Below are 16,098 nucleotides of genomic sequence, written 5' to 3'. Positions count from 1 at the left end.
TCACGCGCAGGGGGAGTCAGATTTTTCCGGGGAGTGTGAAAATTGCACAACACCGGTCCATTTTAGCAAGCCAACTGCTGTCCCGCTAGCTTCAGGATGGTGACATTGTTTTCTTCACCAGCACACCTCAAAGAGCAGTGTTTGATGCCGCCAAATATTATACAATATAGCCATTTTAATGAGAAGCTCGGACGCTGTTGTATGTATGGGGATGGCTAGTAACTATGTCATCGTGTCCAAAAACGTCACTTCTGTGTCCTACAGAACCAATGATATAATGGTGCTGTGTTGCAACAATAGAAATGATGTAAATAAAACGATATCTTTCTACCGCTTTCCACTGGACGAAAAGAAGAAAAGATGGCTGACACTGATAAGGTAAATCGGATTTCTAATCTTAGAAAATACATTTAGCGCCGGGAGCTAACGTGCGCTAGCGAGTATTAGCCGCTTGAATCATGTTATCTTTCTGTGTTACGAGGAGTGTTTGGGCCACATTACAAAAGAAACTAAAAGTGGTCGAGATTAAAGTCTCTGATAATAAGTTTATACTTTTAATTTATAAGAATAAAGTCTGCTGAGGGAGACTTTTGTCCCAGTTTTGGAGACTTGGACTTGCTTGACCAATCTGCCCAAAATACACGACTTGACTAGGATATGGGTCTATGTGACTTGGATTTAATTGAGTCCAATACTTGGACTGACTTGCTAAAAATGTTTGGCTAAGATTATTTTAACTGTTATGGATTCATGATTAGTGTAAAGAGATGCGTAGTTATTTACATATGCAAATTAGCCACGTGCTCCCCGCACAAGTTAGCCCTAGAGTGTGCTGCCATGTGAGCTGTCAAACTGAGCATGATAGACATTTCTTGAGTTAACTCAAAATTTTCTAATCTAACATAACTCTAACAAAGCCAAGTAAACGACATTTAACCTCACACAGATGATAAAGCTCGCCTTATTTCTGACATCTTGTGTTTGTTAGCTTACGCTACTTAGCTACTCACCTCAACACTGTACGTTTTCTTTTTCATTGACGCCTGCACTTTCCCTTTAAAACCACCTGCCAGCACACTAACATTTACAACTCTGTTTGAGTTGTAGGAGTTAAGACCTCACTTTACCGACTTCGGAAAATCCACAAAATAAGATGTCACAGTGAAAAAGGTGACCGGTTCTTTCGCTATTGCCATTGTGTTTTCATTCGGTGCGCTGCCGCGTAGGACACGGAAGTGGTCCGTGACGTCACACTAGCCATTCCCATTGAATGATATTTTATTCTAACAGTGGTCAAAAAAATAAAAGAAATCACATTTATTACAGCCCCAGAGGTAGGGAGTGGATAAAACCTGTTTAAAGAGTGTCTGCCCTTATGCGACGCTCCTCGGAAAAACAGCGAACGCACCCGTATACAAACGGGGATAATGTGATTGGTCAAAGCTAGCCGGCCTTCTATTGGTTGACAGCGTTGATACACAAAAATCTGAGAGCAGAGCAGAGATCCGTGAGCAGAAGTTCCGTGAGAGCAAGAGGAAGAGTTTGAGTTTGAGTGCAAGAAATCTGCGCGAGCAGCATCGTAACCGAGTGCGAGGACATAGTTTGAGCACGCGCAGAGCAAATTTGAGTGCGAGAGTTCTGAGAGACAATATCACGAAATCTGAGAATGAAATCGATAAATGCTGCCCTCAAATCAATTTAAAATGCTCTTGAATTATGATAGGAAATTTATTCCATAATAAAAGAACCAAACTTCATGAATGTTTTTTGTGACAAAGAAGTATCTGTTCCAATCACTCTATCAGAGAAAAATCAGAGTTGTAGAAAAAACTGGAAACTCAAGAGAGCCATGACGTTATGTTCTTTACAAGTGTATGTAAACTTTTGACCTCGACTATATACTTGATTAAAACTCTCCCTCTGATCAAAATCACATTTTTTCCACCTTGTTAACATGTCCTTATGATTTCTTTAAATGTGGGAAAATTAATCATGAGCAAAATAACCATTTCTGAGTGATTTCACCTTGAAACTGCAGTGATGGTCTCAAAAATATAGATTTGGGCTTTCCAAACCTAATCCTGGAACATTTATTCTTCTTAAAATTTGGTTTCTGGTTGGAATATGTATGTCTAAATTACTGTAGTATAATTGGAGTTATGTAGATTAGTTTTACGGTGTTTGAGCAGATTCATATTTGAGCTGGTGTGCTCAAGGTGCAGCAAAGAAGAAAGCAACAGTGTAGAGTTACATCAGTCATTTTAAAGCAGGAAGGATTTATTTTTCATGAAATAAACTTCCAAAGATGTCATTTTGATACACAGATGATTTTTTTATGGGTTTAATGAACAATCAAAGAGAGACTAACACAAATTACTCACAGCTGTGTTTTGTCTTAAGCAGCGATGTTTGTTTGACACTGGAGTTTTCATGGGATCCTCCAGACTGCAATAAAAATGTCAGCACTTTGTCTGAATCACTCTGTGTGTCACAATGTTGGCAACTGTGGAGAATTTACCTAAAATCAGCAGCAGAAAGTGCACTGAAATGGTTTGTAAGGCGCTTGTTCTTTCAGAAGAGATTATTGTGGTGACAGCAGCAAACAGCATCTTGAAAAAATTTTATGACAAGACTGCAGTAACTGTGATGGAGGGCATCAGAGATCCACATTTTATGTGATGAAAAGAATATCGGGGCAAAAACAAAATTGAGAAATCAAATGTGATCTCCAAAGCTGGAGTTGTGCAATTATCATTCTTGTAGGAGAAGGATTTAGTTGTTTCTTTCAAAATTTGTCCGACGTCCACCAGCCCTCAGGAATACAGTTCAACCAGTGAACTGAACATCTGTCCCGATCAGCACGTAGTCCTAAAAAAAGTTAACAGCTTTGAGGTTGTCAGTCTTTTATATAAAGTTCTAAATGTTGCATTACATCTATCAAAGATATCCCGTTTTAAAGAAAATATTGTTGTGTATGATGTCAAATGAAAACAACTGTAGCAGATGGAACGACTCTTTACTTCCCTCTTAGCTGTGTAAGCATAGAACACACTCAAGTAATGTCGTAACAGGTGGTCGCCATCTTAGAACTCTCTGCCTAACTCCTTTTTACGGCATCTTAGGAAGCATCGTATAGCACGGGGACACCTTGTGGTGTAAAGTATAAATGAATCTAAACAATAAATGTTAAGGCTCTGACCTTTAGCACTTGAAGTTGGGCGTTCACAAGCTTCATCTTTCCAATTGCAGGAAGAGGGTAGCCTTTACTAAGTTGAGCTATGAAGTAAAATTCATAAAGTTAGATCAGCGTGTCACAAACATCCAATGTGGCAAACAGCATAGTGATATTTACCAACAGTGCTTGTATAATACAGTTTAATTATGTGGCACCGTGAATGCAGCTCAAAATACTTAACATAAAACAGACCATTACAAAAAACACAATAACTACAACACACAAGACATTGAACAATCCAGATTACAATAAAATAGAAACTATTTTAAAGTGTAAGACATTAGGGTTACTCTAGTAAATGTAAAACTAAATGTTCAGGGTTCTCACCAGGATTTTTTTTACAGCGTAACGGCAGGTGCGCACGCCCGCGCACGCCCGCGCACGTGCAATAGCCTTCATTAAATCTTGCGAGCGGCTGGCCCAGATGTCAGCCAATGAGTGTCACGCAGATGCTCCAAATGCTCGTGATTTAGGTCACTATTCACCATACATGGCATCATGGAAACAACCGGGACATGCTAATTGTAACCACGAGATTGGAAGTGACTTTAGACGGGAACGGGTCAATCGACAGGAAAGTACGGCTGAGGTGGGGAGACATAAATTAACCTAGATAGGCACCCAGTCGATAAAAACAAACGCAAATGGCGTTATCTGTCAAAATAACAGCATGGCGGCCCTAATCGCAGCGTAATCTTTTAAACTGACAGCGTAACGGCCCCTTACGATGAAATGCGCTGGCGAGAACCCTGATGTTGTAATTGGAATCTTCTTTTCCTTTCGGCTTTTCCCTTCAGGGGTCGCCACAGCAAATCAATTGCCTCCATCTAACCCTGTCTTCTGCATCCTCTTCTCTCACACCAACTACCTTCATGTCCTCTTTAACAACATCCATAAACCTCCTCTTTGGTCTTCCTCTAGGCCTCCTGCCTGGCAGTGGGAAACTCAGCATCCTTCTACCAATATATTCACTCTCTCTCCTCTGGACATGTCCGAACCATCTCAGTCTGGCCTCTCTGACTTTATCTCCAAAGCCTCTAACATGTGCTGTCCCTCTGATGTACTCATTCCTGATCCTATCCATCCTGGTCACTCCCAAAGAGAACCTCAGCATCTTCAGTTCTGCTACCTCTAGCTCTGCCTCCTGTCTTTTCCTCAGGAACACTGTCTCCAGACCAAACAACATGGCTGGTCTCACCACAGTTTTGTAAACCTTTCCTTTCATTTTAGCTGAAACTCTTCTATCACACATCACACCTGACACTTTTCTCCAGCCGTTCCAGCCTGCTTGTACACGCTTCTTCACCTCTTTTCCACACTCTCCATTGCTCTGGACTGTTGACCCTAAGTACTTAAAATCCTCCACCTTCTTGATCTCTTCTCCCTGTAACCTCACTCTTCCACTTGGGTCCCTCTCATTCAGACACAGATACTCTGTCTTGCTGCGGCTTACCTTCATTCCTCTCCTTTCCAGGGCAAACCTCCACGCCTCTAGCTTCTCCTCCACCTGTTCCCTGCTCTCACTACAGATCATAATGTCATCTACAAACATCATAGTCCATGGAGACTCCTGTCTAACCTCGTCTGTCATCCTGTCCATCACCATAGCAAACAAGAAAAGGCTCCGAGCTGATCCCTGATGTAGTCCCACCTCCACCTTGAACTCCTCTGTTACACCTACAGCACACCTCAACACTATCTTACAGTCCTCATACAGTCCCTGACAAAAGTCTTGTCACATAAGGATATAGTAACCTTAAATGGCATATAACTTTATTTCTAATCAATCAGTTCTCACAAATAATGGGTCATTTTAATGTCAAGGGCTTTTACATTAATAACTGGGTGCAAATTTAACCCGTCATAAAGTGTCCTGATGTTCACGTCTTGGTAAAGCCCATGACATCTGTTTTTGCAAGGACAAAAGTCTTGTCATTTCTTTAAATGATTCAACGATTCAATGATTCACAGATTAGAAGTTCACCTGTGACAAATACTATAACTGACACATTCCCAGGTGTGTATAAAAAGAAACCCAAGACACAAGACCTTCATATGAGGCTCAACCTGACCCCGACAGCATTCCAAAGATCCAACCACAGACCAAAGTGCTGATCATCAAGAGCCTGAAGACCAAGTCTGCTGCTGAGGTGGCAGACAGCTTTAATGTATCCAAATGTCAAGTAGAGAGGATAAGAAAAAGATCTGAAGAAACTGGTGACGTTTATGACAAGCCCAGGTCAGGCAGACACCTGTTAGAGAAGAGCATTTGTTGCTTCGACAGTCCAGGGCCAGCCCTTTCTCAACTGCAACAGAGTTACACGTGAACTGGTCACCAGGAATCCCTGTATCTACAAGAACAGTTTGTCAAATTCTCTCACGCTGTGTTCTCCATGGTCAAATTAGTGCATAGAAACCAGCATTAAACAGAAGACAACAAAAAATCGTGTTGCATTTGTCAAGGTCCACAGCTTGCAGGAAGGATGGACAATGAAAAGTGGCAGAAGGTTGATTTTTCTGATGAATCATCCATTGAACTGCATCCCAATCAACGGAAATCCTGCAGAAGCCACACTGACCCAAGATTCACCAAGAAAACAGTCAAGTTTGGTGAAAGAAAAATCATGGTTTGGGGTTACATCCAGTATGGGGTGTACAAGAGCTCTGCAGAGTGGATGGAAACATCAACAGCCTGAACTATCAAGAAATTCTTGCTGCCCATTACATCCCAAACTATAAGAGAGGGCAAATTCTGCAGCAGAATGGTGTTCCTTCTCATACTTCAGCCTCCACATCAAAGTTCCTGAAAGCAAAGAAGGTCCAGGAGCTCCAGGATTGGCAAACTCAGTCACCAGACAGGAACATTATTGAGCATGTTTGGGGTAAAATGAAGGAGAAGGCTTGGAAGATGAAACTGAAGAATCTTGATGCAATCTGGGAGCCCTGCAAGACTGTTTTCTTTGTCATTTAAGATGACTTTATCAATAAGTCATTTGAGTCATTGATGAGATGTATGGATCCAGTCCTCCAAGCTCTGGAAGTCATACACAATATTAATTATTTTTTGCCAGACACCATGACTTAATGTTCTGTTTTTGTAGCATATTTATGTATTCAGAATAAAGTATATGTATAATTTCAACATTATTTTTGTATGCAACAAGACTTTTGTTAAAGGAAAATCTGACCTTGCTGTCTTAATTAAATTATAAAACTCAATGAATGATACAAAACTTTATTTTGGCATAATAAATATAACCTAGAGGGCTTTGTCATTCATATGAGCCATTTCTGATTCCAATTGATCAACTGCAAGTACAGTTGTTATTTGTTGTTCCTACAACTTAAGAGAAGCGACAAGACTTTTGTCAGGGACTGTACATGTCCTGCACCACTCTAACATACTTCTCTGCCACTCCAGACTTCCTCATACAAAACCACAGTTCCTCTCTTGGCACCCTGTCATAAGCTTTCTCCAGATCTACAAAGACACAATGCAGCTCCTTCTGATCTTCTCTGTACTTCTCTATCAACATCCTCAAAGCAAATATTGCATCTGTTGTACTCTTTCTTGGCATGAAATCATACTGCTGCTCACAGATGTTCACCTCTGCCCTTAGCCTAGCTTCAACTACTCTTTCCCATAGCTTCATCGTGTGGCTCATCAGCTTTATTCCTCTGTAGTTGCCACAGCTCTGCACATCTCCCTTGTTCTTAAAGATGGGCACCAGCACACTTCTCCTCCATTCCTTGGGCATCTTCTCACTATCTAAGATCCTGTTGAACAACCCAGTCAGAAACTCTACTGCTACCTCTCCGAGACACTTCCATACCTCCACAGGTATATCATCAGGACCAAGTGCCTTTCCACTTTTCATCCTCTTCAATGCCCTCCTCACTTCATCCTTACTAATCTTTGCTACTTCCTGGTCCACAACAGTCACCTCTTCTACTCTTCGTTCTCTCTCATTTTCCTCATTCATCAACTCTTCAAAGTACTCTTTACATCTTCCCATCACACTATTGGCACCTGTCAACACACTTCCATCCTTATCCTTTATCACCCTAACCTGCTGCACATCCTTCCCATCTCTGTCTCTCTGCCTTGCCAACCTATACAGATCAGTCTCTCCCTCCTTACTGTCCAACCAAGCATACAAGTCATCGTAAGCCCCTTGTTTGGCCTTTGTCACTTCTACTTTCACCTTACACTGCATCTCCCTGTACTCCTGTTTACTCTCTTCAGTCCTCTGTGTCCCACTTCTTCTTAGCCAACCTCTTTCTCTGGATCCACTCCTGCACCTCCTCATTCCACCACCAAGTCTCCTTATCTCCTTTCCTACCAGATGACACACCAAGTACTCTCCGACCTGTCTCCTTGATCACATTTGCTGTAGTTGTCCAGTCATCTGGAAGCACGTCCTGACCATCCAAAGCCTGCCTCAACTCTTTCCTGAAAGTCATACAACACTCTTCCTTTTTCAGCTTCCACCATTTGGTCCTCTGCTCTGCCTTTGCCCTCTTCATCTTCTTCACCACCAGGGTCATCCTACACACCACCATCTTATGATGTCTGGCTACACTCTCACTTACCATTACTTTGCAGTCACTGATCTCCTTCAGATCACACCGTCTACACAAGATGTAGTCTACCTGTGTGCTCATACCTCCACTCTTATAGGTCACACTATGTTCCTGCCTCTTCTGGAAGAAAGTATTCACTACAGCCATTTCCATCCTTTTTGCAAAGTCAACCACCATCTGTTCTTCTGCATTCCTCTCCTGGATACCAAACCTGCCCATGACCTCCTCATCATTTCTGTTTCCTGCACCAACATGTCCATTGAAGTCTGCATCAATGACAACTCTCTCACTTCTAGGGATGCTCTGCATCACTTCATCAAGGTCCAACCAGAATTTCTCCTTCTCCTCCAGCTCACATCCTACCTGTGGAGCATACCCACTAACAACATTGAACATCACAGCTTTGATTTCTAGCTTCAGGCTCATCACTCGATCTGACACTCTTTTTTACCTCCAGGACATTCCTAACAAACTCCTCCTTCAAGATAACTCCTACTCCATTTCTCTTCCTATCTACACCATGATAGAACAACTTGAACTCTGCTCCTAGACTTCTAGCTTTACTACCTTTCCATCTGGTCTCCTGGACACACACTATGTCCACCTTCCTCCTCTGCATCATGTCAACCAGCTCTCTACCTTTTCCTGTCATAGTTCCAACTTTCAAAGTCCCTACTCTCAGTCCTAGACTCTTGGTGTTCCTCTTCTCTCTCTTCCTACAAACACACCTTCCTCCCCTCCTTCTTCAACCAACAGTCGTCCATTTTCCACCGGCACCCTGTAGGTCGACAGCACCGATGGCGGTTGTTGTTAACCCGGGCCTCGACCGATCCGGTATGGAAGTCATTCATTTGATTCGCATGTTTGATTTGGCTAAAGTTTTACGTCGGATGCCCTTCCTGCCACACCCCTCTGTATTTATCTGGGCTTGGGACCGGCACAATAAGACACTGGCTTGTGTCCCCTTGCGGCTACATTAAATGTTGTAATTGGAATACTTTTAGGAAATGGGCTAAATAGCTAACATTTCCTGTTTATCTTGAGACATCAGTCAATATATATTTATCATTGGCTTGAAGAAGAAGCATCTGCAATACATATCCTAACTGTGATTAGTTTAGAATTTAGTCTATAAAAACAAGAATTTTGAAATGATTCCCAAAATATACAAGAAGCAAGTGCAGACCACTCAAAGCCAGTGGTGAGAAAGTAATTGAGTACATTTACTCAAATTCTGTAATTCTAAGGTCCTTTTGTTTCACTTGAATATTTTAATCTGTTCATTTAATCTTCTCCACCACACTTAAGAGCAGTTTTTAAATGATTCCATCACTGACAAAAACTGTCTTGACATGAGTTTCAGGAGTGAGCTGGGTGGTCATTTCATCTGAGCATGCATGATCAGGTACTGTCGTGTTTTCCACAGCACTGTACTACATTCAGCATTTTTAAAACCAAATATGAAGCCATCACTTTAGTGTTCCTGGTGCTTTGGCTCTGCTGTAAAAATGCAGATATCAAGCCATTGAAGGAATTTGTACCTCTGGAGAAAGTTCCTAGACAGCTTGTGGAACATTTGGTAGAGATGCACTTGAAAACTCACCATTCAGTTGGGGTATCACTATGACTTCAAGGAGCACTTGGAGGATTTTGTCCAGAGATCTGACCTATAAATTAGGATTAGAGTTAATTTACTAAGTCGCTGCTGATGGTGGAAACAGAGATGTGTTGAAATGCAGCTCTCACCTGAAACTGTCCTACAGAACTTGTACCCAGGGTCAGATCCATCCTGTACAAATTGGGCAAAATTAGGTGATGTTCATTTCTACAAGAACATTTTGGCCCCATTTTGTCTGTGTTGGTTTTATGTTTTTTTTTTTTAGTTACTCACTTATTGAGGGTGACGGATGCGGCCAGCCTCATTCCACTAACAAACACATTGGCACTGACGCTGGTGTCCTGTCAGGACAACGGTGGCAGAAAAAGCATTTTTCTAAATGATGCAGGGTCTTTCTTTAAAATTATGTTTCAGTTATTTCAGCTGTGTAACTTACCAAGTTAAGAACAAAAAGTGGGGAAAGTGTGGAGTTGGGTTGGATGGCGTAAGCCGTCACTGTGGCCGTGGCCTGAATCGTCGCATTGTTGGGTTCAAAAGTGACTATGGGATTTTTCACTGTCTTCACCAACAGTTTCATCATCAGGCCTGGAAATTTCTGAGCAATCTATAAAAAAATAACATGCACAGTGATGCTATTGACAAACTACCTCAAATGTATATGCTGCTTTCTTAAATTTTTTAGATTGTATGGTCACCTGAGGAATGAAGATTCCAAATGTTCTGGTGTTGAGTCGGAAAGGAGAACCTTTTGGGATCTGTAGTGACAGAGAAAGATAAATCAGTGAGATGTCCTGGAAGCGGGTGTGTTAGAGGTTTAGGAGGAGGCAGCTCACCATGTCATCAGTGATATACAGGCTCAGGGCTCCTGCTTTGTTGTAGACAAAAGCTGCAGAGTTGGCAGTGAAGGCAGACATGCCGATGTACAACATGCTGTTGATCTGTGGCGGCAGGGAAAAGGCTTTGGGGGAGAACGGAGGCTCCTGGTGCTTACCAATGTTGTAAAATTCACCCTAAAATGGACATTTGCATAAAATATGTGATGAGTTTATGATAAAACTTTATAGATATATGTGAAGTGATGCACATTTTGTCACCTTCATGCTCAGATCAATATAAGAGTTAGAAATGATGGGCGACGACACCATGGAGTATTCGATCTCTGCGTACTTGTCCACCTTGGCTACGACTAGAAACAGACAGAAAGTCACTTAAATGGTCGACATCAGAGGAGCTTGAAAATGGCTCACAGAACGGGATGTTTTACCATTGAGAGTTTTCAAATGAGGGTTTAAATCAGACACTGCGCTGGCCACCAGAGGGCAGATCTGCAACAACAGAGAAGCTTGGTGTTACAGTGATTTCAGGCTGGACAAAAAGGTAGATACAGAACATTTCACAGCCAGATTGTCACCAGTAAGGGGAGAATGTTAAATTCGCATCACTAGACATTTTGTGTTTCTTGATATGATGGCAAACATGAGCCACAAGGATGGTTGTGGTTCAGAAAGTAAGGATGAAATAGCTTTTAATTGAATGCAATATTGACAAAGACATCCATTTTCTCAATATTTCCAAAAACAAAAGTGAAAACTAACTCTTAAAAAGAATTATGGAGACAAACCTGAATCTGCACTAAATATTTAAAGAATTCTAACTCCATCTTTTTTTTTTAGTCCTCATGAAGTTTGTATCATTTCTGTTGGTTTCTGGCTGCTCTGTGCTCTCTGCTGGTCTCACAAGTTTTTCCAAGATACCAAGTAGCTTTTAGCTATTAGAAGCATGTTTGAAAACTCTGGTGTCCTCATGGACAGATCATAATGAGATGGAAACATGACTTTTTGAGGATTTTGACCCCACACTAAAGAAATTTATCAGAAAAAAACATGACAAAACTTTGTTCCTGCTCACAATCCTTCAAATTTTGATCAATCTTCATGTTCCGTCCTTTACAGGGTTGGAGGATATGGTAGTTCTCCACGTACTTCTAACTTCGGGAGTTCTCACTGCCTCACTGTACTGCATGTCTGTCCACATTGCTCTTGGTCGTCCTCTTTGCCTTCTTCCATCGATTTGGCCCTCTAATAATATTCTTGATATGTTATTTTTTCTTATGAGATGACCAAAGTACCTGAGTTTTGAGTCTTAATATGTGCTCTAATTGTGTGCTCTTATTTTTTTATGTTGTTTTAGACTTCTTTATTTGTGATTTTGTCTGTCCAGGATATTTTCAGCATTCTTCTATATGTCCACATCTCAAAGGCAATAATTCTTTTCATGATGTTATTTGTAATGGTCCAGGTTTCACATCCATATAACATGGTTGACCTTACATTGCACTTCAAAATTCTCTTTCTGGTTGTTAGTCCTAGATTTTTATTTGTCAGAGTGCTTCTCATTTTGTTAAACACACCCCTTGCTATTGAGATCCTCCTTATAATTTCATGATCATTCTTTCCATCTTTGGTGATCTGTTGTCCTAGATATATGAATGTATCCACTTGATCTATAGGTTCTCCATCAATAGACATATGAATTCTTGGTGATGGGCAGGTCTTTGATATTACCATTGATTTTGTCTTTTTGGGATTCATTTTCATACCAAACTGTTTCCCTGCTTCATTTCCTTTTGTCAGAATCTCTTTCAGTTGTTCTTCATTCTCTGCCAGCAAGACTGTATTGTTAGCATACCTGAAGTTATTGATGTTATGACCTCCAATGCTGATCCCATTAATATTTTCTATACTTCTGAAAATAACTTCTGTGTATAAGTTAAAGAGACAGGGAGACAGTACACACCCCTGTCTCACACCTCTATTGATTTTGATCAATAAATCACAAAACAATCTAATGGTGTCATCTACAGTACTAAAATAGTGTTGCAGAAAGCTGGTTTGCCCTCACCTGTTTTTTTAATGCGCCACGCACAAGGTCACCAAGTATTGCTCTAAAGAGATTGTACACCCAGCTGAAACAAACCACAGGAATTACATGTGTGCAATAGGTCAAGCAGGACAAGTCAAACTAGGGAATCGCATTCGCTTACATGTGTTCACACATAAGACAGGCAGGTTTTCTCTCACCTGGCTCTACCGTGGAACTTGATATTCACCCTGCCAACAGCAGCTGCACAGTTGACGCTACTGACGGCTGGTCGTCCTGTCGCATCACTCTTGATGGCAATGCCTGTTGTGATTGTGAGTCCGTTTACACTCAAGTCAAAGGAGCCACTGCCACTTCTGTTGAGAGACAAATGAGTCACTGCTGCAGCATTTAAAAAAAAAAAGAGTAAATACACTGTAAGGAAGAGCTCTTTTCTCACTCACAGTACATGACGGATCTTGTATCTCCAGTTTCCTTTCAGACTGATGTATGCATTACCAATAGACAGTTTGACTCCAGAACCCGGCACCAGATCCACTTCAGACTTTGGTAATCCAATGTTGGTTATTTGCATACTGGAAGAAGCAAAAATGATTGCAAAAGCAGTAAATATTCCAGTCTCCATTTGAATTTAGTGGTACGTTGAGTAAACTGACCCCTTACTTTGTCAAACTGTACTGGACTTTAAAGAAGCGAGACACCCTCTTTAATCCTGAAATGTCTTTCACTTTGATGGATTTGAGTTTCGTCTGCAGGGCAGCCATGCCCAGTCTTTTTCCTGGTAACAGGGAATAAAATTCGATGATAAATCTCGATGCGATCACATGGCCGTACATTTACAACTGAAAGAGGATACATCTCCTGTGAGCCTCACCATATTCAATGCCTTTTTCTGTTAGCCTGACTTTTACTCCAGCATTGGTGCTTGAGGCTGCAGGGATCAGAGCCACCAGCAGAGCCAGCCAACACCTCAGTAGCATCTTGATTTCTGAGAGATAAAGGACAAGATCATCAGCAAAATGTTCATGTTTCTGAGAACATGGCACTGAAAAACAGTCAAGACTCTGCTTTTTGCTGTTTTTCAGGAAAATTGTTTGGAAAGCAAAAAATTACGACTAAATTTCTGAATATAAATATCTATATAAATGTAAATACTAGCAGACTAGCATACAATTAGAATTTAAAATCCTACAGCAGAAGAAGTACAGAAGTAGTGAAGTAGAATAGTAGTGTTTCAAAATGCTATTTAAGTCATCGTGTACTTTTCGCCACTATCCTGGGTTGGGTGGGGAAAGAGCTGACCGTTATTACTGCAGACACATGACTCCTGATAAGTCAGCAGGCAAGCAGTAGTTTTATTAAATTAAGCTGAGATTCAAGGCCTTGTTCACAGTTTTTGTCCGCTTTGAATGTAATTATTTGAATCACTGTAGAAAAGTTGCAGGATTTACAAATAATAAAGTCTGACATTTCAAGATACATGTGTAATAAATCACACTTATGTGACTTTAAATCTCAGTTTTTAGATGTTTTTTTTAGCTACAATCTCGAACTCCATCAGACAAGAATGAAAAACAATCCAAGCGGTTCTGTCTTTTTTTCCATTTCAACTTCCTTGAACTGTGGTCTATCAGAATTGAATCTAAGACATGGGACTTGCTGTATGTGTTGCACTGAGAGGGAGAAGCTGAGCTCTTATCAGTTCCTTCAGAAATTACACTAAAAGTCAATAGTTTGGACTCATCTTCTTAGTTAATGGTTTTTCTCTATTTTCATGACTTTACATTGTAGATTCTCACTGAAGGCATCAAAATTATGAATGAGCACATATGGAATCATGTAGTTAAAAATAGTGTGAAATAAGTGAAAACATGATTTATATTTTGGATTCTTCAGAATAGCCACCCTTTGCTTTGATTACTGCTCAGCACACTCTTGGTATGCTCCCCATGAGTGTCATGAGGTCGTCACCTGAAACGGGTTTCCAACAGTTTTGAATCAATTCCCAGAAATGCTGAGCACTTGTTGGCATTTTTTGCCTTCACTCTGCGGTCCGTCTCATCCCAAACCATCTGGATTGGGTTTAGATCAGGTGACTGTGGAGGACAGGTCATCTGACAACACTCCATCACTCTCCTTCTTGGTCAAATAGTCCTTACACAGCCTGGGAGTCTGTTTGGGTTCATTGTCATGCTGTAAAGTAAATGATGATCCAACTAAACGCAAACCGGATGGGATGGCATGTTGCTGCAGGATGCTGTGGTAGCAATGCTGCTTCAGTGTGGCTTCAATTTTCAATAAATCTCCAACAATGTCACAAGCAAAGCACCATCACACCTTTTCCTCCATGCTTCATGATGGAAACCATGCATGTAGAGAACATCTGTTCACCTTTTCTGTGTCGCACAAAGACACGCTAGGTGGAACCAAAGATCTCAGATTTGGACTCATTAGACCAAAGCACAGATTTCCACTGGTCTAATGTCCATTCTTCGTGTTTCTTGGCCTAAACAAATCTCTGCTTGTTGCTTTTCCTTAGTAGTGGTTTCTTAGTAGCTATTTGACCATAAAAGCCTGATTGGTGCAGTTTCCTCTGAACAGTTGATGTAGAAATGTGTCTGCTACTAGAACTCTGTTTGGTGTTTATCTGGGTTCTAATCTGAGCTGCTGTTAACTTGTCATTTCTGAGGCTGGTGACTCAGATGAACTTATCCGCAGCTCAGAGGTGACTCTTGGTGTTCCTTTCCTGGGGCAGTCCTCATGTGAACGAGTTTCGTCGTAGCGCTTGATGGTTTTTGCGACTGCACTCAAAGTTTTTGTAATTTTCCAGACTGACTGACCTTCAGTTCTTTACGTAATGATGGACTGTGGTTTCTCTTTATTTACCTGATTGGTTCTCTCCATAATATGGATTCTAACAGTTGTCAAAGAGGGCTGTCAGCTGTGGACCAACCTGACTTCTGCACAACACAACTGATGGTCCCAACCCCATTTATAAAGGCAAGAAACTTCACAGATTAACCTTGAAGAGGCACACCTGTGAAGTGAAACCCATTTCAGGTACTACCTCATGAGGCTCATTGAGAGTATGCCAAGAGTTTGCAAAGCAGTACAAAGCAGAGTGGCTATTTTGGAGAATCTAAAGTATAAAACATGTTTTGACTTATTTCACACTCTTTCATTTACTACATAATTCCATATGTGTTCATTCATAATTACTAAAGTCAAAACATTAAATGAGAAAGTGTGTTCAAACTTTTGACTGGTATTGTACATCTAAAACAAAGGGTAAGAGAACGACTTGGCAGAAAAATAAACTTACTGAACAGTTTGAAACTAAAAACATTCATCATCTTTAAATGTGCACACCAAAACATCATCACTTTGTTTGTTTATGATGACAGCATTTACAGAATTTTTAAATGTAAAAACACTTTGAACACTGACACAAAATATGAAACACATCAGTCCTAACTTGAGTTGTTAGTTGAGTACCTATGGCACAGTGCAATATATTGTCATACAATAAACAAATCAGAATAAATGGGAAGATTCTCTCTCTCGATACACCGCTTTATCCTCACTAGGGTCGCGGGGGTGTTGGAGCCTATCCCAGCTGACTCGGACGAAGGCAGGGGACACCCTGGACAGGTCGCCAGTCTGTCACAGGGCTACATATACAGACATACAATCACACTCACGGGCAATTTAGAGTGATCAATTAACCTCAGCATGTTTTTGGACTGTGGGAGGAAGCCGGAGTACCCAGAGAAAACCCACG

At 41.0% G+C, this 16,098-nt stretch overlaps 1 protein-coding gene across 1 annotated transcript; it reads right to left on the bottom strand.

The window, feature by feature from the left end:
- Positions 1-2,256: 2,256 nt before the first annotated feature.
- On the bottom strand, positions 2,257-12,767 carry LOC127534164 (bactericidal permeability-increasing protein-like). Its single transcript, XM_051948689.1, has 11 exons — positions 12,761-12,767; positions 12,528-12,620; positions 10,532-10,623; positions 10,271-10,447; positions 10,133-10,192; positions 9,874-10,041; positions 9,711-9,778; positions 9,566-9,608; positions 9,423-9,486; positions 3,200-3,276; positions 2,257-2,868 (listed from the first exon to the last, which is right to left on the bottom strand). The coding sequence occupies exons 1-11, from the start codon at positions 12,765-12,767 to the stop codon at positions 2,827-2,829; spliced, it is 891 nt and encodes a 296-aa protein (XP_051804649.1). The 3' UTR covers positions 2,257-2,826.
- Positions 12,768-16,098: the final 3,331 nt, after the last annotated feature.

The sequence above is a fragment of the Acanthochromis polyacanthus genome, chromosome 5, assembly GCF_021347895.1.
Source record: "Acanthochromis polyacanthus isolate Apoly-LR-REF ecotype Palm Island chromosome 5, KAUST_Apoly_ChrSc, whole genome shotgun sequence".
Lineage (NCBI taxonomy): Eukaryota > Metazoa > Chordata > Actinopteri > Pomacentridae > Acanthochromis > Acanthochromis polyacanthus.
This window is presented reverse-complemented; position numbering and strand designations above follow the sequence as displayed.